General features: G+C 38.6%; 1 protein-coding gene across 11 annotated transcripts in view; it reads right to left on the bottom strand.

The window, feature by feature from the left end:
* Nucleotides 1-25,643, bottom strand: part of NTRK2 (neurotrophic receptor tyrosine kinase 2) — a 193,589-nt gene that overhangs the window by 7,210 nt on the left and 160,736 nt on the right. For all 11 annotated transcript variants that reach the window (XM_087926779.1, XM_026703862.2, XM_087926781.1 and 8 more), the window contains one exon: nt 20,829-21,063. In XM_087926779.1, the coding sequence (XP_087782905.1) occupies nt 20,829-21,063 (235 nt within the window). The remainder of the gene's footprint in view (nt 1-20,828; nt 21,064-25,643) is intronic.

Raw genomic sequence — 25,643 nt, 5'->3', positions numbered from 1 at the left:
CTATTTTTCTGTACATAGCAGTTTCCTTATTAATGGAGCTCTGAAGTCATAAAATAACAGAATTTTTTAGAATGAAACTTGAAAGTACAGCTTCCTATTCAGTATAGGATCTGAAACTATTATATTTGACCAATAGAGCAAAATTGACAAAGTTTATCAGTGAAAAGTAAATATAGATTTAACCCAACAGTTAAACATAATATTTGTGTGTAGTCAGTGCAATATTATTTTTATAAATCTATTTCATCTTTGAAAACATTTCTTCAAGAAACCAAAATTCAGTTCCCACAGATATTTAAATCTCCTTCCCTCCATTGTCTCCTGTTCTTTTTCTTGACTTCCTGCACAGTTTCTCCTGTTCTCTTTGAAAGACTTTTTTAGAACTGTTTTTAGAACCTGTAAATGACTCCTTCTGTTCCAACATAACTTTCATCAATAACTAAATCTTCCTCAATATTTCACGTTTTTGTAAAATATGATCAAGCTTTGTGAGTATATATTTGATGTCAGGAAAGGGAAGTATTGACAGCCTTATATACCATACATTGTAATGTTAACGGAACCTGTTGACAATATAGTTATTTAATCAGAATTAATTATTAATCATTAATAAATTGGCAGCTCATCTCCATTTTCCTTCCTTTCTATTAGCTATGTTACCTCAGATTTATACAAAGAAATGGGAAATAAAAAGATGTTTCAGATAGGTGGTGGCAGCAAAATCAAGAGAATTTTTAGAGATGTCCCTGGGTTAATGGAAGCTTTCCTTCCTTCCTTCCTTCCTTCCTTCCTTCCTTCCTTCCTTCCTTCCTTCCTTCCTTCCTTCCTTCCTCCTATTTATGTGTGATATATATGTGCTAAAGAAAGAGAAAGGGAATTCAAATCTGTTGATATGAACCAGAGATTCACAGAGCAAGGCAGAATTTTGAACCTTAATCCAATACCCCACTTAATTCAGAAAATTCAAAATTATAGAATTACCAGAAAATGTCTTTCTAGCTTCTTCTTGAAAAATCTGTCAGTTCTTTGACAGGTGTTTGTCTACAGGGTTATGTAATTGATATAATTGAGGAAGGAAGGAAGGAAGGAAGGAAGGAAGGAAGGAAGGAAGGAAGGAAGGAAAATGTCCTCAGGTGTAAACTTTAATTTTATCTACAAAGAAACAGTACATCTGTTATCTAAAAGTTCAACAAAATTGAGGCATTCACTCCCCACCCCCCACCAACATGTGGGTGAGATTCCTTATAGATCTTGGAACCAGCCTTTGACAATGTGTGTAGGGAAGGATACATTTTTTTGAAAGGGGAAAAATCCACAGTGAAGCATGTTGTTTCTGTAGAGAAGGCAATGACAAAATAATGTTCTGGAAAAACTGGGCAAATTGTAATGAGCCAGAAGAAGTCTGGAAAAGTTTTCATTTCAGTGGAATCTCATATTATAGTTCCTCGGGGATAAGTCAACTTTGATCTTTGATCTTTAAATAACTTTCTTCTTAATAACTGTAATTTAACCTGCTTATACTCAGCAGCCTTCACATTCCTTAAGGCTCTGGGATGCTGCTTCACAGAAGGCAAGGAGCATCTCTATGTAATTAAAATTACATCTGCAGAATTACTGTTCATTGAGCTTTCAAATCTTGGTGCCAAAAACAATGTTTGTAATTGTGAGGGCAGCCCCTTGAAATCCATGAGATTGGAAAATAAATTTCACAATATACCGTAATAATAAAATTACAGTCCCCACAACCGCCTTGAGAATTAAGAGGGGTCACATCTAGGATTCCCTTGCTGGTCTTGTACTATACTGTATTTTCTTTTTCCTTTACCCAGATAATTACTATCTTGGTTGTCCATATGCTTGTATTTAAATAGTGTCTATGCGTGTGTGTATTCCATTAATCTCACAGCATAAGAAGATGAGAATTTGGCTGGAATCAGAACAACAAACCTACTGTTATCTGCCTGTATAACGCTTAATATGAGGACTACCAGGGGTGAGATTCAATTTTTTTAACAACTAGTTCTATGGGCGTGGCTAGGTGGTGGGTGTGGCTTGGGGGTCATGTTATTGGCTGGATGTGGCCAACTCAATATCACTCACATCAAGGCACGCATCTCCTCACTTGGCCTCTCAAGACTGTGGGGATGCTGCAACAGTCATAAGTGTGAAAAATGGTCATAAGTCACTTTTTTCAGTGCCATTGTAACTTTGAATGGTCACTCCATGCAAGCAAAGTACCAGCAAAAGAGGGAAAAAATACTCCAGAGAAGTTCCAGAGACAGGAAGTTCTAGGCCTGCCAAGAATGTAATAAGGGTTAACGGAGAGACAGTTTCTGTAAGCAACACCAGAATGTTTCTTTCCTGCCTTCCTTACAGGATTAGGCCAGTAATTTCTTCTAACAACCGGTTCTCCGAACTGCTTAGAATGTTAACAACCGGTTCTAGCGAATCGGTGCAAACTGGTAGAATCCCACCCATGAGGACTACCAAAAAATGTAAAAGGAACTCCTTAATCCTAAAGTGGCTGATTGATAGTACTTCACATCACCAGATTTCTACCTATCAACCTCTCATAAATCATTGAAATCAAGCTCTATGATATACTGATCAAAACACACTTAATATTGTCTTATCTAAGTGCCTGAGAGTTTACTGCTTAAAGGGAATACTATAAGCTTCCAGCCAACCAACAAAACAGCAATAGCAATAGCACTTAGACTTATATACCACTTCACAGTGCTTTTACAGCCCTCTCTAAGCAGTTTACAGAGTCAGCATATTGCTCCCAACAATCTGGCTCCTCATTTTACCGACCTCAGAAGGATGGAAGGTTGAGTCAACCTTGAGCCTGGTGAGATTCGAACTGCCAAATGAATAATATGAAGAATGCCTATCCTCTGAGCTACTAATCATGAAGAAACAGAAATATAAAGTGTATAAAATAATTAGTCCTTCAAACTCTTCAATCCATATTTTTCTTTACTTTTCTGATGACTTTTTAAAATTCTAAGGTGTTGTTTTGAGAGGATACAATGCAGAAAAAGTTAGATTGTAAAAAATATCAGCTGGTCCACTGAACTCTTCTCTCAAAGTATCCACTCAGTGTGGCATCAATTCATGATTATATTAAAGGATTCTTGAGACTTGTGAAATGACATGATCATTACATGCTACCAATTTGCCAACAAAATGTTTTTCCCAATCATTATGACCACAGTTACGTATAAATAGAAGTGGAGAAGGACGAATAAAGGAAGGTTCTAATCAATGTACACCCAAAGAGAAAGCTCTCACAACAGAGCACTGATGGGAAAATCCTCACTGCTACTGTATAATCACTGATCGGTCCCTGGCAACATGAAGCTGAAAAGAGACACATATTATCACAGTCTCCATTAGGAAAATAGGCTCATAACATGGGCTGCAAAACAACAGTTTTCTAAAAGTATTAGAATTTAAAGGAAAACTAGGTTCAGAATTACATAGCTGCAGGCTCCAATAGACTGGAGAAAAATAACCAAAAAAAATTCAATTCAATCTCTCTCAAAAAAAGTAATAGATGCATTTGTGATCAATCCTAAAATATCTTAGAACACCCCTACCCCACCTCACCCCCGTATGGAACTACCCTGAAAATTCCTTCTTGCTTTCATAGTCATTTTTATTTCTAGATCTACCATATACTCAACATTTGATATAGATGATTAGATAGATAGATAGATAGATAGATAGATAGATAGATAGATAGATAGATAGATAGATAGATAGATAGATAGACAGACAGATATGCTGCATTCATATTATCTCACATATATCTTCATTTTGTTTACTTCCTAATTCACAGAGTGATCTTAGGGATGGGGCCACATTTTACATGTCAGTGTATGTATAATTCAGGGAGGCTTCAGAACTCAGAAACCTTTAGCAATATATGGATTTGTAGTGGACCCAGGTGAGAAAAAAACTGTTCCTTCAGGAGGATGTATCTGAGAAAGCTAATGTGAGTTTTATGAGCTGAGATCAAAAGGAAGTTGCCCATTTGTCTTCCCCAAAGACCCTCCCAAATGCTAAGACTAAACAATACACCTTCTTTTCAAACAGACATTTATCATGGTCCAGAATAGATAAGATATGGATGTCAACAGAATTGTTAGCTAATATCCAAAAAAATAAATATTGAAACAAGTACTTGGGCAGATCATAATCCAATGACAATTAAATGGAAAGGACAAAGAAGAAGATCTAGATGGACGTTAAATGATACTATACTAAAAGAAAAAGACTTCATACAGAGGATGGAGAAAGAACTGCCTTTTTTCTTTAAAGAAAATAAAAAAGAAGACACATCAATGCAGAACGTATGGGATACAATGAAGGCATATGCCAGAGGCTTGATAATAGACTATACAAGGAAAAGTAACATCACGAAAAAACTAGCCTCTAAGACATTCGAGGATGAGTATAAAAGACTAAAAGTTTATTTCATGCTACCTATACACAAGAATCTGATCTGTAAAACAGTCAAGCCATATTGCAAGGGTCAACTCAATTCATGGGGGATTGGACTTAGGTCTCTTGTGGGAAAATAACAACATAACAATTCCAAACTGCCCTTGGGTTCTGCCTGGTCATCTACTACATTTACCTTAGCAATTGTATTGTACCCTGTTAATTTTATCACTTCATCTTAAATATATCTCATTTTTCTCCACATTCTTCCCTATAACAATTAGGAACATATAGTGATGTTTCAGGACCCAGACGCATGTCAATCAGTAGTGCTATAGACTCAGGCAATTAAATAAATAACAATTCTACTCTGACGGGACCAAATCACTTTTAAGAATTCCATGCAAGGGTCCATTTCATCCTCATTCACATTTTCTAGCCTTGTAAAAAGTATTGTGCTAAAAATGGTTCAAATACTTAGCTGGACCAATAGGACCTGATCCAACTGAGAAGATTTTTTTTCTCACCTCCCCCATTTTTTTTTAACTACCAGAGAGACATCCACGCAATCTGGCAAATAATTTTTGAATCACAAATCCTTTTTATGTAGGCTTACTCTGGGGCAAATGAAGTAAGAATTGCATATTTTTAAAAATCCCATTGAAAGGAGGCTAAAAATAAAGCCAGCTGCTGGGATCATTTTGGCACCCACTTGTAGCCCAGAAAAATACGTTTGTCATCCTCCAGATCGCTGTGTGACGCAATGGGCAGCCCTGGCAGTGATGTAGCAGCCGAGCTGAAAAGCAAATGTGGGAAAGAAGCTAATTTCATTTGAGCACCAGTTGCCAAAATAGCATCTAATATAATGCCTTCAACTGTGATAGTTCAATACAAACACCCACAAGCACTCCTGGCAAGCATCTTGACTGTCACCAGCTCACTCTCACTTTTCCTGTGGAAGACCTCAACACAACTCGCCCACCCAAGTATACAGCTGTGCAGTGACAGCTGAAACCTGCAGGTATTTGCTAGTACTGCCACTTCTGAAGCGATGGAAGAAGAGAGAAAGCCAACTTATCCCTTAGTGTTGAGCATTTGTACTATGGTGCATGTATTGGCAGTTAAAAAACCCCTCACATTATTATTTGAAAAGGAAAAAAATTCTGCTATGTTTATTTTTAAATGAATACACATTTTGTACTAGACATAAGTAAAGCTTTGGGGGTGCTCTGGGGGTGACTTTTCTTTGAGAACCACCAAAAAATTTTCATAGCCCGCCAGTGGGCCATGGCCCACTGGTTGGTGACGGCTGCTTTATAATACATTTATTTGTGATAACAAAGCACCACTGTACTCAGGTTGACCTTTGAATGTTTTTCCTAAAGGCTTTCTAGCTTTCCAGATGTGAAGCAGCTGCAAGTAACCTTGGATAAGTGGAGGAGAAAGATGATTCTGATGTCTTTGCTTCAGAGATATTAAGATTCCAGGCCCACAAGAGCTTGTAGTATCAACAGATTTCACCAAGTTCTCAGTTTAATGTGAATGAAGAGGCAAATAATTCAATACATTGGGACTAATCAGATGAACAGTGTTTAATTAACAGAGCTGTGCGGACCCGAGAAAGCACTTTGCGTCAATATGATACACAACAAACAACTCTTCAGCACTTTTAAATTTTGTTTAAATGTTAAAATAATGAAATCTATATTATAAAGTGATTACACAGTGGAGAAAAAAAATACAAATAACATCTTCCTCTGATCCAAAACAGAATGGATGATCCATATAAGTATGAATATACACGTGGATTTTATTTAGTTGATAAACTTCTCATTAAATCTAAACTACTGAATATGGCATACCATGCCATCTTCTCATTTTTAGAACCCAAAGACGTTTTGAAAAAGGATACCGAATTCATATCCTGGATCCCTTCCCTAAAATAAGAAAAAGTGACTTCCTTTTGAGTTACATGGGACAATCCTCTCTGCTGTACCCCAGGTTTGAAAGAGTTGAAGCTATTCATGAAAGGACAAAATCCATGTTGTAGAAATATAATTCAACATCATACTGAGATGTCTAGGTGTCATATTTCATTATATTAACGTACATGTTGGTTTGAAGTCAAAACAGAGCTATAATAGAACAAAACAAAAGCATGTATCTAAAAATATGTTCTGCATTTCTTATATTGCCAGTATAAAAAGTCTAATATTCTTCTGTGATTCTTAAATTCATAAAGAGGCTCAGCTGACTTAAAATAATATTTTCTAATTAATTAGCTTTGTTTTTAAATTAGAGGAGTTTATTATATGTGTCTCAAAATTTGGTCCCATTGATTTTTCCAAAATTCTAAGGAATTCCTGGAAGCTTGGCACTCAGACACATCAGCCATCACTATAGAGATAAACCTCAAGTACACATTATTCAAAAAAGACAATAAAAAACTAAGAAGGGGACTAAAGCCAAGTCACATCCTCTTCAGCAGCCAATACCAGCAGATAAGCAGGGATTAATATTAGATAAAGAAGCAAGCAAATAGAAAACAGTACCATAATCTAGGAGCTATTAAGGGGACAATCAAGCAAGCAAAACAAAAACAATACCCTAATCAGGAACTACTAAGGAGAAAAACACAATCCACACACATACCAAGATTGTCTGGGTAAGCTAAATACCGGTATATAAACAAGGAGAAACAGCACACTCACAAGGAGTGATGATGTTACCTAGTTGGGTAATAAAATGTCTGGAAGAAAACATTTAAGCTCAGAGAGCACCAAGCTCAAAGTTTAACCCTGAATGACTTATATTATCTCCCATTAGGGTTGAGTGCCACCACCAGGCCTGTAATAATTTGGGAGTTGGGACTGATTGGAGAAAAGCCATATGCAGCACAGCATGTCACTTCTAAACAGTGTAGAAGAACTTTGCTTATCAAGTGAGTCTTTAAAAGAAGCAGAAAGAGAGGCTAATTGGTCGTGTCTTGATGCTTCACCACACTGGAGCAGAGTAGTGCCCCTTGAAAGAGGCTGAGCAATTAATTGAATGTAATTTTAATTACAATTAGAATTGAACTGAATTAAATTGAATTAAAGTAAACATTTGCGCTGGTCCTATTATAAGGCTACCATTAGCCTTAGCTTTGCCTCTAACTCAAACTCCCTTTGCTCTGCCTACAGTTATACATATTTAGTCAAGTTCATTTTTAATTCTCTTCCTTCCACAGCATGCCAGGCATAACTTCTATTACAGTGCTTCATGTCCTAGAGTTTCTTGTTAATATACATGGCTTCTTGGGATCAATGGACTGTGAGAGGCCATTTGTTGGTTATCTCATCCAGGACTCTAGCAAGCTCTGAATGCCAGAGGTTGAACAAATGGCTGGGGAAATTCCCAATTGCCTGTCAGAATAACCTCTGGATGCACAAATCATCTAGGGCAGACTATATTAATCAGCAATGCCCACCCCCATCTACAGTAGCATGGTAGCATGGATGAGCATGGATGAGCTTTCCTGGACCAGGAAAGAATTAATAATGATCACATACTAACCTGTCTTTATGACTCAAGCATAAATTACCTATAACAAGGCCAAACTTGCCTTGGAGGTCATGAATTATTTTCTTTCCAGAAGCCCCATGGCATGCAGTCTCTCAGCGCTAAGTCCCTAATATCAACCCAGTTTTGAGGTCCAGGAACTCAGAAAAGGACTCTGCCATTCAGCAAGGACTTTATATATAGGCATTCGCTGCTCATAGTTGCCAAAGGTATTTTCCCACGTCATTATAGTTGTGCTTTTAAAGTTGCAGCAACGTTTCGGCAGAATCTCATCTGCCATCATCAGGCTTCTGTATTGTGTTCGTCTGTATTGTGTTCGTCTGTATTGTGTTCGTCTGTATTGTGTTCATCTGTTCATCTCAATATATATATATATATATATATATATATATATATATATATATATATATATATATATATATATATATATATATATATATATGGATCTTTGGTTATTCGGGTTTTCTCCGCATAAGATTGGAAGTATCTAGGCAACGTTTCGATGAAGTCTCATTCATCATCTTCAGGCTTCTGTCTTCGGCTCTGTGCTTCTCAGAGTGATGTGAGCTTGCAGCTGCGTCTTCCTTTTAACTGCTAGTGGGGGTGTGACTTGATTGGGTGGGGGCTAGGATCACAGCTCACCAGCTCAAATCCCCCAGCAACTAAGACTAACCTGAGCACAACCAAGCCCCACCTGAACAGAACACGCCTCCAACCAATCAGAACACGGCTAACCCCCAACCAATCAGAACACAGCCAAACCCCTACCAATGAGAACACACCCCACCCAATCAGAACACAGCCAAGCCCCCACCCAATCAAGTCACACCCCCACTAACAGTTAAAAGGAAGAAGATGATGAATGAGACTTCATCGAAACGTTGCCTAGATACTTCCAATCTTACGCGGGAGAAAACCTGAATAACCAAAGATCCACATACTAATACCCGCGAGAACCTCAGAAAACATATAAATATATTGTTAAGTTTTCGCGGGTACTTACATGTATGGCATTCAGCTTTGTTCGGGTATTTTCCCACGTCATTGTAGTTGTGCTTTTAAAGTTGTAGCAATGTTTCGGCAGAATCTCATCTGCAGAAGCCTACAGAAGCCTGATGATGGCAGATGAGATTCTGCCGAAATGTTGCTACAACTTTAAAAGCACAACTACAATGACGTGGGAAATACCTGAACAAAGCTGAATTATATATATATATATATATATATATATATATATATATATATATATATATATATATATATATATATATATATATATATATATATATATTTCTGAGGTTCTCATGGGTATTTGTATGTGGATCTTTGGTTGTTCGGGTTTTCTCCGCGTAAGATTCAAGTATCTAGCAACGTTTCGATGAAGTCTCATTCATCATCTTCAGGCTTCTGTCTCCGGCTCTTGCTTCTCAGAGTGATGTGAGATTGCAGCTGCTTCTTCCTTTTAACTGCTAGTGTGGGTGGGACTTGATTGGGTGGGGGCTTGGCTGTGTTCTGATTGGGTGGGGGTGTGTTCTCATTGGTAGGGGGTTTGGCTGTGTTCTGATTGGTTGGGGGGTTGGCCGTGTTCTGATTGGTAGGAGGCGTGTTCTTTTCAGGTGGGGGCTTGGTTGTGCTCAGGTTAGTCTTAGTTGCTGGGGGATTTGAGTTGGTGAGCTGTGATCTTGCTGTTTGGCTTCGAGTTCGTGGTCGTGCTGCATCTTCATAGTGGGTGTCGGTTTGCTTCATGTATGGCTCGGAGGGGTTTGAAGTGGGTCGTGATGCAGCTGCAGTGCAGCTTCTGGTCCATGGTCGTGTCTCATCTTCTGAGTGGGTGTGAGTCTGTTTTCTACATGGAAGTGTGGTAGTGGCATCTTGTGTGGCTCTCATGGGTGTGGGTCTGGTGTCATTCTTCATGTTAGGTACTCGTCTGTTCATGAGGGCGGGTTTCCAAATGGCTGGAAGGCGGGAGGTGTCATCTCGTTTGTTCATGCTGTGTGGGCGTTTTTCTATCTCTATGGCTTCTCTGATTATTCTGCTGTTGAAGTGTTCGGTTTTGGCGATGGTTCTGGTATTTTTAAAGTCAATTTCATGTCCTGTGGTTTTGAAGTGTTGGACCAGGGAAGAGGTCGTTTCTTCTTTTTTGATTGAGTTCTTATGTTCTTCAATGCGTGCACTTATTCTTCTGTTTGTTTGTCCAATGTATGTGGTAGGGCAGGCAGTGCAGGGGATTTCGTATACTCCTTGGTTTTCTAATTCGATTTTGTCTTTGGGGTTTCTTAGGATGGTGGATATTTTTCTGTTTGTGCAGAATGCTGTTTTAATGTTGTGTTTTTGGAGGATCTTGCTGATTTTGTCTGTAGTGCCTTTTATATATGGGAGGAGGGCTTTGCCGTTTCTTGTTCTCTGTCTTGGATTTTGGTTGGGGTTTCTTTTTGGATTAGGTGGGTAATCTTCTTTCTTTGGAATCCATTGGCTGTAAGTACGTTGGTGAGAGTGTGTAGTTCGGTTTTTTGGTGTTGTTCATCGGCTAAGCATTTTGTTCTGGAGATGAGCTACGGAATTGATCTGTGCTGGGTGGTGGTGTGAGAGTGCATGTAGATAGCGGTTTGTATGTGTTTTCTTCTGGTAGATGGTGTGTCCTAGGGAGCCATTGGATCTTTTGTATACCAAGACATCTAGGAAGGGAAGTTGATTGTTGGCTTCTGTTTCCATGGTGAATTGTATTTTGGGGTGTAGGCTGTTGAGGTGTGTGAGGAAGTTGTTCAGTTTTTCTTTCCCGTGTGGCCAGATTATGAAGGTGTCATCTACGTATCTGAGCCAGAGTTTGGGTTTGTGGTCGTATTTTTCTAGAGCTTGTGTTTCAAAGTGTTCCATGTAGAGGTTTGCGATGACAGGTGAGAGGGGTGATCCCATGGGTGCTCCTTCTATTTGTTTGTATTTTTGTCCATTGTAGGTGAAGTATGTATTGGATAGGCAGTGGTTGGTCAGATCTAGGACGTGCTTGGGGGGGGTTGTATTTGTTTTGGATGGCTGTCAAGGCTTCTTTTATTGGCACTTGGGTGAAGAGGGATATGACATCGAAGCTTACTAGTAGGTCGCTGGGTTGTAAGTTTTGTTTCTTTATGATCTCGATGAACTGGAATGAGTTTCACCAATCAGAACACAGCCAAACCCCCTACCAATGAGAACACACCCCCACCCAATCAGAACACAGCCAAGCCCCCACCCAATCAAGTCCCACCCCCACTAGCAGTTAAAAGGAAGAAGCAGCTGCAATCTCACATCACTGTGAGAAGCAAGAGCCGGAGACAGAAGCCTGAAGATGATGAATGAGACTTCATCGAAACGTTGCCTAGATACTTCGAATCTTACGCGGGAGAAAACCCGAACAACCAAAGATCCATATATATATATATATATATATATATATATATATATATATATATATATATATGTATATGTATATGTATATGTATATGTATATGTATATGTATATGTATATGTATATATATATATTTTCTGAGGTTCTTGATACATATATATTTATATGTATATGTATATGTATATATATATATATTTTCATACTCAACATACCAATATAAGTAATGGCAAAATCAGAAGCCATAGGTTACTGGAAATAGGATCAATGACCTGTATCCCATTGCAATAGCCCATCACAATAGCCCACTGGAGAAGCAAACCAATCTCATCTTAGAGATGTTGTTCCCTTTCACACACTAATGTCCTTGCCTCATAACAGCAATATGTGATGAAGAAGGTCAGCACAACGTGACTGATATATTGCTGTTACTAGGCAAGGACATTAGTGTATGAAAGGGAACAACATCTCTAGTTGCAAATCAAAGTGGTATAGAGAAGATGCATACTTACTCCCCAATACAAAGGTAGAGGACACAAAGACAACTTTGTGTTTTTGACAACTACAGGCCCTCAAGAGATATCTGAACCAGCTGAAGTGGCTATCAAATCTGGGTTGCAAAATACCATACAATTCACAGATAGCAACAAAGAGAATGATTAAACTCTGTTATTGCAGCACTAACTCTTTTTAAATATTTTACTGCGGATAAATTATTGAAATAATGTTCATATCTCAGGGAACCCCTGCATAAAAATATTAATCTACTGCTAACATTGTGTAGCGTTCACATTTTTAAAAAATGTTTTGTTTTGTTGTAATTATCCGTTGCACAACAGGTGAAAGCAGCAGGCTGGCAGCTGAGTTGCAACACAAATGAATTCCAACCCTGTGCATCCTAGCATCGTGCAACACATGAAGTTCAGACAATGATCTTTTTTCTCATATCTTTTTTTGAGTCTGTAGCATGGAGTCCTCCCAATAAAAACCCATTGAAAGAGGCTGTTACATCACAAAGCTACTGAAGAAATAACAATTTGCTTGTCATAAGAAACATATGATCCCAAACCAGCACCTGTATTTTCTATATTGAGGGAAATAGCAGCCTCTGGTGTGGAAGAGGAGACAGCAAAGATATACTGTACTTTCTGTTCTAATGTTGCTATTTCATTTGACTCCTCTTTCTTTCAGAAATATGTTTAAATAGAAGTATTATGGCATAATACTATGGCATTTTGGCAGAATTATGGGCATCGTTCTGACAAATTAATTTCCATTTAGTTTTAGTATTATCGTGGCTAGACAGCATTATATGGTGTAGAATTGTATAATGGTTAGATACCATCAAAACCGACATCAGCCAGAGTACAAAACAACTGAAAGAAGCTGTACAAGAATGGAAAAATGTGGAGCTGATCCATAGAATAGCTGAGAACTGTACATAGTTGAATGGATGGCATCATCATCTTTATCATGTGAATTGTCCTTGAGCTGCACCCAGCTGGATCTGTCTACGGTGAGATGTGGGCCCATGCGATCTTCAGATCCTTCCCCAAATCTACTTTGGAAAGGCCAGCAAGGGGAAGTCCTGCTGTCCTTGGGAACAGACTGTACATCTGTAAAGATATAGCTATGGATTCTGTGAGAAGGACTACGAACCCAAATCTTGGGATTTTGTGAAAATCAAATCAAAGATGATTTTAAAATGAATGCAAGACTAGGAAGCAGATGAATTACTGCTAATTAGCATTCCAAATTGAAAGCAAGGGACAGAAAGGCTAAATCATGCAGATGGTATGAAAGACAGGAATGATTAAAAAAGAGGACTGTATGTCAATCCCAGTAGCCTAAAAGCTTTAAATTACTGGAATCTGTTTAAAAAATGGGCGGATCTTTTGAAAATTAACAACAATCCTAGTGCAAGAGTCAGCAATGCAGAATCTGATAGACACCTTTAGATTTAGCAAAACCAGATCAAACCACACAACAGTATTTGAACCAATGGCATTGTAAAAACTTTTAAAATCAACCATTTCTCAAGGCACATTAGTTTATTAGCAAAAATTCTGGGTTCAGCTAGTGGATATTATAGTTAAAAATGGCCCAATAGAAGTCCTAAACAACCATGGGATGTATTATTTAGTCAACTATACAAGGGAAAATTATGACATCTTGCTCTACCAGATTTTACTTCCATCTTAAATCACCCCCAACTCACAACTGTCTGTTTCTCTTTGTTACACTTATTTAATCTTCTGCTAATGAATGGTTTATTTTATCCTTGAAGAATGACTGGATACAAGAAATAAAGTACAATTGCTCATATTTGATTCTGGATATTGTAGTGAAGAGATCAAGCAAATGTGCTGTGTTAAGTCAGTTTGGCAGATACATTCACTAGTTGTTCAATATAGGATCCACACTGTAAAATGAAGAAACTCAAATATTATGGATATGAAACAATGGGTCCCAAAGGAACACGGGGCACAGGAAAGAAACAGGACTAACAATTTCAACATCTGTGTAAAACAGAAGAGTGAAATCAATAGGTGGCAACTCTCAAAATAAACTATTTGTCCTTTAAGGCCTATGATTCAGTCACTTGCTACCCTTCCTTCTAAGGATGGCTCATGATGAGGACTATTTTGGGGCAGGCAGGACCCCATCTACAGAGCTCCCAACTGAGAGATCTTAAGATATTTTTCTCTCAGTATCTTCTGCCAGCAATAACAAAAGTTTCTTCTTAAACAAGCTCATGATACTGTTGTTGCTTAATTTAAGTTGTTTATTGTTTGTTCTGGCTCTCTGTACTTTTTGCTTTTGACTAGATTTTAGTCTAGTAATTTTGTTTTAATGATGGTATATTTTTATCCTTTTGGGCTGCCAGACAGAAGGCTGCTCGAATTCTTGTTCTTCCTCTGTAAGATTAAGCAACCAACGGCCTTCCACCGCCTGTCCATAGGGCGGGGAGCTGTGCATAGCCAACATTGCCGAATGGCATCTTTTCTGCCTTATTAATCATAATAAGTTTTCCTTACATTTCAGCCTGACGTATGGAAATAAACGCTTCTCTGCACCATAGATCACAGGGCAGCTAAAGGGCAAGTCAAAAAAAAAAAAAAAGGCAGCTGTAATCATGTGATCAAATCCCCGTCCCTTTTTAAAATGCACACACGCATTGCAGCACAGGTAAAAATGGGCGGGATTTCAATCACACAGTCATGGCTGCCATCCTGACTTTTCAAATCTCTCTGCAAGAGATGCTCCTGATATATAGCAAATTATTTGAGAGAATGCATTTGTAATTCCACCCCCTACCTCAAGAATGACTGCTACATGGAACTGATGAAATTGCCTAATTTTTTTGAAAAACTAAGCTCTCTTCTAAAGCTCCTTTCATTTACTATTTGCAAAAGCCTTTATATAGCAAAAGGGAATTGACAAAATACATGCCATATTCATTTCATTGATGAATTACATTTCATAGCATCCCTTTACAGTCCAGGGAAATTAATGGTTTGTTTTGCTCAAACATTTAAAAGGATTGCACCCTTACAGCCAGATGCTACTCACGTGAATTCACATTTACTGAGGGCCAATATAGTGTAGTGATTAATAGTATTAGGCTAAGAAAGGAGAGAGTTGGATTTTAGTTAGTAAAGTTCACTGGATGACTTCAGGCCAGTCACTCTCTCTGAATCCTGTCTAACTCACAAGATTGTAGTGGTGGAAAACAAGAGATCTTGAAGTTTATGCAGATGCAAATGCATACCAAATAAAAATACGGCCCTCTCCCTGTTTTGTGAGCTGATTCCAAAGGGCAAGAATTCACTTTACAGGATTCTAAATAACATTTGGAACTCTGAAATACACAGGGCACAGCTTCCCAACCACTTCTTCTCCTTCCTCTGAGCCAGATCCTCACACTCAGCTTCATTCTACACCTGTGGAAGCCAAGTTCTTCATTCTACTTCTGCTAGCAAAAAATGGTACCGCACATCTTTTTGTTCCCCTCATGGCCAGATTTTGTGGTAGTTTTTTGTGGTTTCTCATGGGTGTACCAGTTGAGGGGGGGGAGAGACAAGATGGTGACAAGTGGATTGCTTCTTCACTGAATCCTCTGCAAGTAGTAAAAAGGAATTATTCAAAAAAGCTTCATCTGGATGCAACGGGGATCTGGGTTAGCCAGGTTCAGCAACTTGGTTTAGGAAGGGAAATGTGGGGTATAATATGTCATTTAAATTCTAAGGCTTTAAGGGGAAGTGGGGAGCATAGCTTTTCAAACAAAAGATCATTTCCTTGTAGCTCGAGCTTCTGAAACTGAATAGCTACTTTCCCATCCTATCTGTACTAACATTCAGGCTCTAAACAAACAAATAGCATCCATGTAGCTAACACCATCACCAGCGTTCACCATGCCAATTATCCAAAGGTTATGTCTCTCTGCAGTCATCTCTGCAATATCTCTTAATAGCTATGCTGACACAGTGCAGAACATCGACAATTGAACACCAAGAGAAAAAAGGTTGGTCCTATTTTTTGTTGTTATTGTTGTTGTAATAGGACAACAGAAGACCAAAAATTTGGAGGCAAATTAATATCTTCCCGAAACATGACTCAGGTTCTAAAGTGTCAGTGAAAGTTATTTTGTGGACACTGCTATTCTTCTTCTTCCTTTTCATTGTGTTTTGCAGCCCAAAAGAGACTCACAGGCATGGCAAAAAGGCAAAGGAGTACAATAATTAGTAACAGAGCACACAATTAAGGAGTGACAGTGTGTTCCAATGCTTTTTATAGTTGCTTTATAACGGTCAGTCTTCACATTTTTTTTCAATATGCCGATGAAATCTATTAATACCTCTTGCATAGTACAGCTAGAAATAATCATATCTGGCTGAAGATATCTAGCTAAACCTGGGTCACCCAAACATCAGCTTGGTATTTGAGAAGGCAACAATTGATGCTTGTATTTGAGGGTGGAGAATGTTATGAAAGAGCAGGAACATGGATAAATAATTAAGGTTTTTTTTTTAAGCTTTGCTTTACCCTTGTGACTTTGGAGGATTTGGGGTTTTATCATTGGTTTTATGGACCAACTGAAGTAGGCTATTGCATATGGGGTTCTATTGCAGTTATGCAAGAGATCATGAACAAAAAAAACCTTCCTTTTTAATTGCAAGGCTAACATTGTGCACCATACCTCAACTTACTGAACATGCTAATATACCATGAGCTACAGATACAATCATTTTTATGCAGGAGCTCCCTGATACCTGAAAATTATTTAAAGGATCCCGCCAGTGTGGACACAACTCCCAGAATTCCCCAGCCATCCAGGCATCTAGAGTTTTATAATGTAATACTATGTAAATAAATATATTTAAACATGTGGCACTGGGTCAGGAACACAGGATGCTTAAGCTTGTTTATGGGACTATAAGAGGTCCTTTCAAGTTGAAACAAGAACAAGGCTTTACTTTTAGTGCCATCCCTGACAGGTCCTCTCTGCATCCACATGTTGGGGGATCCAGTTTGCAAAGGAATTGATCAGATGCCCAAATCCCTTGGCTCCTAAATAACATACTTCTTTATGAATGACTGTGCTCAACACATGAATGATGAATACTACGAGTGCCAGAAAAAGAAAAGGGGTATTGTAGCTCCCAGAGATCCGGAAGCCAAGCCAAGAGATGGAAAGAAAAGAGGCTAACAACTGAATCCTTATCTCAGCCAACTTAAACAAAGCAACTGTATAACAGAAAAGGAATGGTAGAAAATGAGAAAACGCCATCCCGGTGAGATTTTATGGACTCCCCAAGATACACAAACTAGGGGTCCCCCTCAGACCTTTTGTAGCGCTAGGGGATATTCCTACCTACAACAAGACTAAATGGCTGGCACAATAATTAAGCTTCCTGACTTCACCCTCAAACACCATAGTCGCATCATCCACATAATTTTTGACACAGCTACGAGGCTTAGAAATGGCTCCTTATGAGATCATGGTCTCTTTTGATGTAGTGATCCTATTTATATCCATCTCTCCCCATTTAGCGTCATCATCATCATCTTTTAATGACGCCCATAATCCCTTGTGGTGTGGAATCTGGACAACTGAATGGAGCTGAGTGATTAGTGGCCGGATGCCCTTCCTGCTGCCAATGCAGAGTTATATTCAGCAGATATATTCTCATCGTGCCCAGAGAGAAAAATATCAGCCTCTACCTAAGTTCGAACTAACAGCCTCCTGTTTGTGAGGTGACAACTCCATCACTAGGTCATCACAAACTTCCCTCCCCACTTAGCACACAAAGTGATAAACAGAAAACTAGAAGATTACAACATAAATCAAAACAACCTAACCAGGACACAAATCATGGATCTACTCCCTTTAAACTTCTTCATGTTTAAAAGGGAAATGGGCAAATAAAAGGGATACCCATGGGACCCTCAATATCAGGAGTTATTGAGAAACAGTCCCATATAAACTGGAACATGATACATTTTAAAACACCTAAAGTTTGGTACCGCTACATGGATAGACACATTTGTGGTTATCAAAGAAATGTGCTGGAAGACTTTTATACCCTATTAAATTCCATGTTCCTAGATATACAATTCACAGCGGAGGAAGAAACACGTGCTTAGATAATGCTTATCAACAGAAGATGGAAGCCTAGGAAACAATGGTATATGGCAAGGCTACCAACACTCCAGGCATTCTGGATTTCAACGGTAACCATCCACTCTCACATAAAAAGAGCTGCATCAGAACACTATATGGCAGGGTGAGAACACACTGTAGTATCCAGGAAGTAAAACATCTGGGGTGTAGGTACCTACATGAACAATTTAGGCAAAATAGGTTTCCACAAGCATTTAGCACAAGATGCCAGCACAATATGCTGGGGAGAGAAACAAAGAAAGAAGTCATAAGACCTACTACACTGCACAACCCACCAGTGCAATATATTAAAAACATTTCAAAAACAGTAGAATCCAACTTCTGAGATGTGCAAGTGGGCATCATCCACCATCCAGAGGCTACCAAAGGAGGGCAAATCATGCACTACAAAGACGGTTTAGAGCTGGAGAAACTTTGAAATGTAATTTACCAGATCTCCCACCCCTGGATTGACCTTGCAACTATGTGGGACAGAGAGGAAGCTAATTAGCAGACTGCAAGAACGCAAGTGATTGATATCCTCACATTGCATGCATTCAATTTTGCATCTACTATAATTGTTGGCCAAGCGGGGACAAAAATAGCCAGAGAAATCATTGAACCTTGGGAAACAGGCTTTTATCAGTCAATAGGAGTGCTGATTTACCACCAGCCTATCAGATACTTAGAAGCTAAAGGCATAGCATCATAAAAACAACAATTAAGAACTTAATAGTCAGCCATCAACATCTTAATAAACAACTAAAAACTACACACAACCAGGGACCATGTAAATACAACATGCAGAACAGTCCAGTGCATATATTCTGAAAAGAGAGAAAATCCCTGATGATGGGCTCTAGCACGAGCTTGAAAGCTTGGAAAAATAAACCATTGGTCCCAGTGACTGACTCGAATTGGATCCTGCAACATTATCCTAGGGTTCATATAGGGCCTTCATTCACATGAATTCTTTCTCCTGCAATGGAACTATGGGTGAACTCTGAGCAGGAACTTCTAGTTCCCTCTCTTCCCCATAGTGAAACAGAAATGAAGACAACAAAAAGGGCCCTTCTGATTCAGGGAAGCTAAGGCCCCTATTTCCATAACTTCTTGGGGTTTTGATTATTGTTACTATAGAGTAACAATCTGGCCCTCCCATCACTCTGGGAAATGGAGATGATAGTGTGATTTTCTAGTGCTTTGCAACAGTGTGCAATTTTGTAATAATTTTTAAAAAGCAAATACTTTGGGGTAAATCCTACAGTTGCTTGACTTTCTTCTACCGATTCAGCCCCAAATATGCCACTATTCTCCTGCTTCTTATCACCAACGATGGGATTCTGAAGCTATCATGCCCCTGGTGGAGACTGACTTTGAGGGAGAGGAGGATCAGCTGACAGGGAGTGGAAGTGTGGCTCTGGAGATTGTAGAGGAGGCTGGGGAAGGGCAGACGATGGCTCAGCAGTCAGAGGAGGACCCAGGCCCATCCATTATCCATCCTAGGGCACGCAGGGAGGAGAGAATAAGGGAGAGATGTGGTCTACTCAAGAGGAGAGTGCCTTGATCCTCTTCATGGGCTGCAGTGTGACAACTGCAGAAGAGTTTGGACCTGTGTACTGATAAACGCTGGAAATAAATCATGTAAATATCTCTAGTTTATAGTCCCTCTCTGAGATTGGCATCCTGCCCATTGTGTGTTATCTGTGGACATCCTCTAGTGCTTATCTCGCCTGGATTGTGTTGCTTTTTTCCTTCTTCGTGTAACTGTTTTTGTCGGAGTTATTTGTTATTTCTGTCCAAGTTATTCAGAGCTTGGAAGCAAACTGAAGGAATAAAAGGGGCTTCACCTGTTTTCTGTGACTGTGTTTGTTTTGTATCACACCCCGGGTCATCACAGAAGCTGTTTTGTGTACCATGGTTTGTCCAAGCAACACATGCTTTATAGAAACCAAGGACCAAAACATGCATGCTAAACCAACCATGATGGCAACTGCTGCAACTGTATGAATAGAAGCTGGCTAATGATGGCCTTTTTCCATGCTTAGCTTGTACATCTGCCCCGAAATCCTTCTTTTATCCCATGTTCACTCATATGATGCAATGTCATTCTTGTACTGCGGGAATGAAATAGCATGGAAAGCAACTATTCCAAAAGACAGAAATCTAGTTCAGATGTCAACTAATTGCTGGAGTCTGGATCACTAAAGGAAGAAATAGCACAAACCAAAATAAAAATGTTCTTCTCGGCTCACAATGAAAACAGCTGCAGAAATATAAATAACATCTTTATGTGTAACTTCTTCAGTTTTTCTACTAATCATATGAAACCATTCACTTTTGAAGCAAACTCTCAAAGACAGTAGAGTTGCTCAAAAGAGCTTCTATCCAGTCAAAGTAATGCTGCTAAAATAAAGAATGAATTCACTGGGATAGCAAAACACTTTGATCCAAATGTAACATAAGTGTTTGATCTTTTTATGGGATCAAAGCCACATTCTATTCTCCACAGACTAGTCACTTTACAATAATCACAGCCACTTGTCTCATTAAAGGAAGTTTCAATGAGGATAGTAATAATAATTTGTTTGCACAGGAGCTTTAATATTTTTTGCAACACTCTGTAGATATTTAATAAATCGGTTTATCAACAGTGACTTTATTTTCCTCATTACACCAACCTAGGATTCAAGTGATTTTTTTTCTTACAGTGTCACTAGAAGACATTCTGAAAATAGGCCCTTCTTCCTAAAACCAAAGTACAGCATTACTTACCCTGTAGTAATCTGTGCTATATACATCTCTTGACATCCCAAAATCTCCAATCTTCACCAGCAGGTTCTCCCCAACCAGGCAGTTCCGAGTAGCCAGGTCACGATGCACGAAGTGCTGTGATGCTAAGTAAACCATACCAGCTGCAATCTGCTGGGCGATGTGCAGCATCTGGGATTGGGTTAGTTCAGCTAAATGACTCCCTTCGGCCATCAAAACTGCATCAGGTCCATGCGCCCTGCGTGGAACACAGAAGAAATGTAGGAGATCTAATTTGGAACCTTTCCAAATGATGGTCTTACAGAAGAAAGCAGGAGGGTAGGAAGGAGGCATGATGGAAGCATCAAGCCCAGGTTTTATCAACTGGGCCACTTACTGTCCCTCAGTCCAGCCAGGTTTGCTATTGTGAGGGAAAATAAAAGGAGAGACCACTTTATATGCCACTTTGAGCTCCTGAACAAAAGATAGGATGCAAATCTAGGAAACAAATAAATCTAGGAAAAAAAGACTTTGAATAGTATTGGCTAGTTATAGATCAGGGGTGGGCAACTATGGCAATTTTATGACCTGTAGACTTCAAGTCCCAGAATTCCTGAGCTAGCTGCCTCAGGAATTATGGGAATTGAAGTCCACAGGTCATAAAGTTGCCATAATTGCCCATCCCTGATCTAGATACAGAAAGCTACCTATAGATTCCATATGTGGAAGAAAAATAACCTATAAATATTTTGTTACTGTTGCCAATTATTGCTTTTTGAAGGTTTATTTGGAGGCATAGATTTAAGATGCCATCGTTTTATTTAATTTGATGTGAAGGAAGTTCTGCTCTGTGATATAACACATTGAAATTCACACTTGTAAATTTCCTTTGCTTTCATTCATAATTCAAACATAATAACGCAAACAACAGGACAACAGGGTAGCTCTGTATTATATATCATGTTAGTTTGGCCAAGTGGTTCAATTGAGTCCACTTTGGTCTAGTGATTAAGGCACCAGGCTAGAAAACAGGAGCTCATGAGTTCAATCTCCCCTTATCCATGAAAGCCAGCTGAATGACTTTGGGCTATCTAACAGGGTTGTTGTTGTGGAGAAAATAGAAGGAAGGAACATGTGTTGGATATTTTTGTCGCTTTAATTTTTTGTAAAACTCATGAAGGATACAAATATATTTTTTAAAATAGTGCTATCACTGTTAATAGACTATTGCCTGAAGGAACAATAACTCTCCCTGTCTAGGAAGCATATGCTCAATAACATGATTCTTCTTTTTTCCTAGACGTGAAGTAAAAATTAGAAAGAAAGGTGACAAGAAAACGTATCCTCTCTGATCTTCTTACTCTAACCTTATGAACTTCGTGCAGGTGGTCCACTTGCCTTCATATTTATTTTGGGAGAAATCTAGAAGTCTACATACTCTAAATACACCTGTGTTCAAAAAATACAAATGCATTGACTGGGAGCAATTTATAAGTTCAAATAGAGTTGTAGACATTTAGTTTACTTTCTGTATTATTGCATGTGCAGGCATTGTACATTCATAAGAAGGAAAGAACCACAGCAGTATGTATGTGTATGTAGGCACGTACCTACAGGATGTTGCTTGTCTGTAAAAACAAATGCTGAAGTGCAAAGGATGGAGAAGCTTTCATCCCACTTCTGAAAATGTTGTTCTAGCTATCTATCTCCTTATTTATATTTGCCAAGGAGAATAACCACCAAGCTTCTTCCAGGCTATTAAGAGTTGGTAGGACATTTTGGAGGGGGGGTGTTGAGAAGATCTCATGGTATGTCAGCGAATCTGTTTTTGCAGCTTCTGCTTGTGATACATATCACTATGAAATGCTTAAACCAGAGCTCTAAGCAGAGGCTGCGTCCCTGATAATTAACAGCAAACAACATTCAGAAGCAAAGAAGCGCACCTTAAATGAGCTGCAATAGGTAAATAACAGTTTTGCTGACACCTCCAGGTTTTGGCAGCATACCATAGTGAACAATGGCTCTGCACTTATAACTGCAGCATTCATTTAACAATTGTGGCATTTACACTTACAACCATTGATTTCTCTTAACAAGTGCCACAAAAAGCATCGTAAAATTGGGTCAGTCTTTTGACAACTGTTACAGCTTGTGACAGTGATAAAGAGGTTCCATAATGGTCATAACTCAGAGACTTTCTGTACACACTTTATTTACATATTGAAAATGAATTGACTTGATTTCTCAGTAAAGCACAAACAATTTTCCTTTTCCTGCTATTAAGCCACCTCCTCACCCTTTTCTGAACATATTTTGTAATTTTTTTTAAATAAGTCATTGTACCTTTCTGCTATTTCCATTTAATACTGAACAAAGACATCCATACTATACATCCCGAATCAAATACCTTTCTTTTCCTGCTTATGCAAGAATCACTCAATCCCAACACTTCATTTTCATACTGCTTTTCAGGGGCTTGTTCTGTTTCTTCTTCCTCAATATAATGTGAGATTTCAAAATGTGCCATATCATTACTGAATGATGTGCTTGCTATTTTCTATTTTTGAGCTATAGAGCTGTGAATCAACTCTTTTCAGTTGGTAGAAGCACAGATCAAGGTTGCTCAAATTAAAGGCCATGAAGTACATGTACTTCAGAGCCACTCCATACTTTGAAGCTCAAAGAACAGTGTGCTGAAAGTCAGATACAGTCATGTTCTTGCCTGGGACCAAATATTTGGAGTATAAAATAGAACACAACTGAAGACTTCTGAGGAGCTGAACTACCACCAGCTTTTAACAGGGCTCTGTGATCTAGTCATATTGTTCTTCTGCCCCATTCTTGTCCCTCCCTGCACAAATCAAGTCTATCCATCTCAATTCAATATAATTTTCTGCAGTCATATGTCAAGACTATCCAAGAATGAGAACCCCTTCTGATTGCCTCCTGCTGCCATGACCAACTTGGTCAGTTTAGAATAACCCCAAAAGATACAAACTCTGTGTTGCTTCTAGATTTTTACTGCTTCATCTCCTCTAGAACTGGATTTCCTTTTGTCAGTGATTGCTCCTGAAACATGCATTGCCTACATTTCGCACTCAGGAATCCTTTCTGATCTTCAGATACTGGACCGCAATTGTCTGTCTACCTGTCTCTGTTTGACTCTCTCTCTCTCTCTCTGTGTCTAAAAATTGTGAGCTCATTTTGTTTCTCAGTGGCCTTGGGGGGCGCTGCAGGGTAAGAAATAAATGTGCTTCCAAAGCATGATGACATGCAAATAGTCTCCTCTTATCATAAGTAGTGTCGAATGAAAGAAGAATGCTAAATTTTAATTTCGCTTAAGAGAGTCTCTTTTTCACTGACCCCGTTCTGGATACTACAGATGATGAATAACAAACTTTTCAAAAAAGAAGATACATTACCGTCAGACTGCTTCAACTCAAAGTGCAACAGGTAGAAGGCAAGCCACTACCATAATATATAAATGAATGGGTGCTTGAGTTGCTGTTAAAGCAGTGTAATTATAACTAATGTTTAATGCATGCATTCAATTGTGCAAGGCTGTCTCCTTCCACTAATTTCCAAGTCATGCATTAGAAGCAAATCTCTATCAATAGGCTGGTTTTCCAAACCTTCTAAGACTGATAAATATCTTTATAAGCAAGCAAAAAAACAGGTATATGTATATTTCAGAGCTTCCCATCCAGGGAGCCTATTTATTCTGCAAAATAAAGCAAGAAGGCACTCCTTGCTTGTGGTTAGTGGTATTTCTCATTAAGAATTTTCTTAGGCAAAACAATTTGTGGTACCATGTAATACCAGTCTTCACTTACCAATTGCACCAATAACAGATAGACAAAAAGATGGAAAGAAAATACTGAGACAAAACAATGTAAAAACAAAGAAAATCAGGCTTATTGGGGGGTGGAAAGGAAAATTAATAGGAGGTGAGCGAAAATGACTTGACAATGTTGCTACAACAGGACCGTTCTTATCTGCTTGCTCACAATTTCCATCTAACCACCTGCAATACATGGAGTATTTTTATGTCTGTGTACAAACAGTCTAACAAAAATTTGGCAATTGTTCAGACTTCAGTGCAGGGATGGGCACCTATGGAAACTTGACAATCTGTTGGACTTCAGCTCCCAGAATTCCTGAGCCAGCCATGAGAGTTGAAGTCCCAAGTTATAAAATTGCCAATCCTGCTTTATTGAAAGCTACATTTAAAAAAATCATGAAAATGGAGAGAATAATTCAAATATCATTAGGAAGTCAGCAGAGAAGTTGCTGCTCAACCACCATTTTAGATACCTCTTCTTTGGAAATTAAACTGATGAATACTAGAGAAAACAACAACAACCCTGAGTTACCCCCCAAATATCATATTTCTTAATTCAAGACTTTTTTCCAAATAATCTACATTTTATTGAATAAAATTTTATATTACAAATATTTCATAAAGAAACATTTATACGAAATAAGAGACTGAGTTATACCAGGACAGATTATTCACTCCTTCAGTTAAGCTACACTTTGGTGATGTGAATAACCCAGCTGAGTTCACACAACAACTACTAAATCCTAAAATGTTACTTGTGAATCAAATTGGCTAGATATATAGAACACGCTAGTCCAGCGTTTGCTCAGTGTTGGAAATCACCTCATACACCTACAGAGCAAATGGTTATTCAGAAAATATGTGAGTGTGCTGAAATGGATAAACTAACCATAGCCTTAAAAAACAAAGAGTCTTCAACATTTTATAACAATTGGGATTCTTGGTACAATTGGCTTACTCAGAGACAAATTGTGTAAAAGATATAGGGTAACTTAAAT

The sequence above is a fragment of the Pseudonaja textilis genome, chromosome 2 (assembly GCF_049901715.1).
Source record: "Pseudonaja textilis isolate UNSWEBS1 chromosome 2, rPseTex1.2, whole genome shotgun sequence".
NCBI classification, from domain to species: domain Eukaryota; kingdom Metazoa; phylum Chordata; class Lepidosauria; order Squamata; family Elapidae; genus Pseudonaja; species Pseudonaja textilis.
The sequence above is the reverse complement of the archived record's forward strand: the minus strand, read 5'-3'. Positions and strand labels throughout refer to the sequence as shown.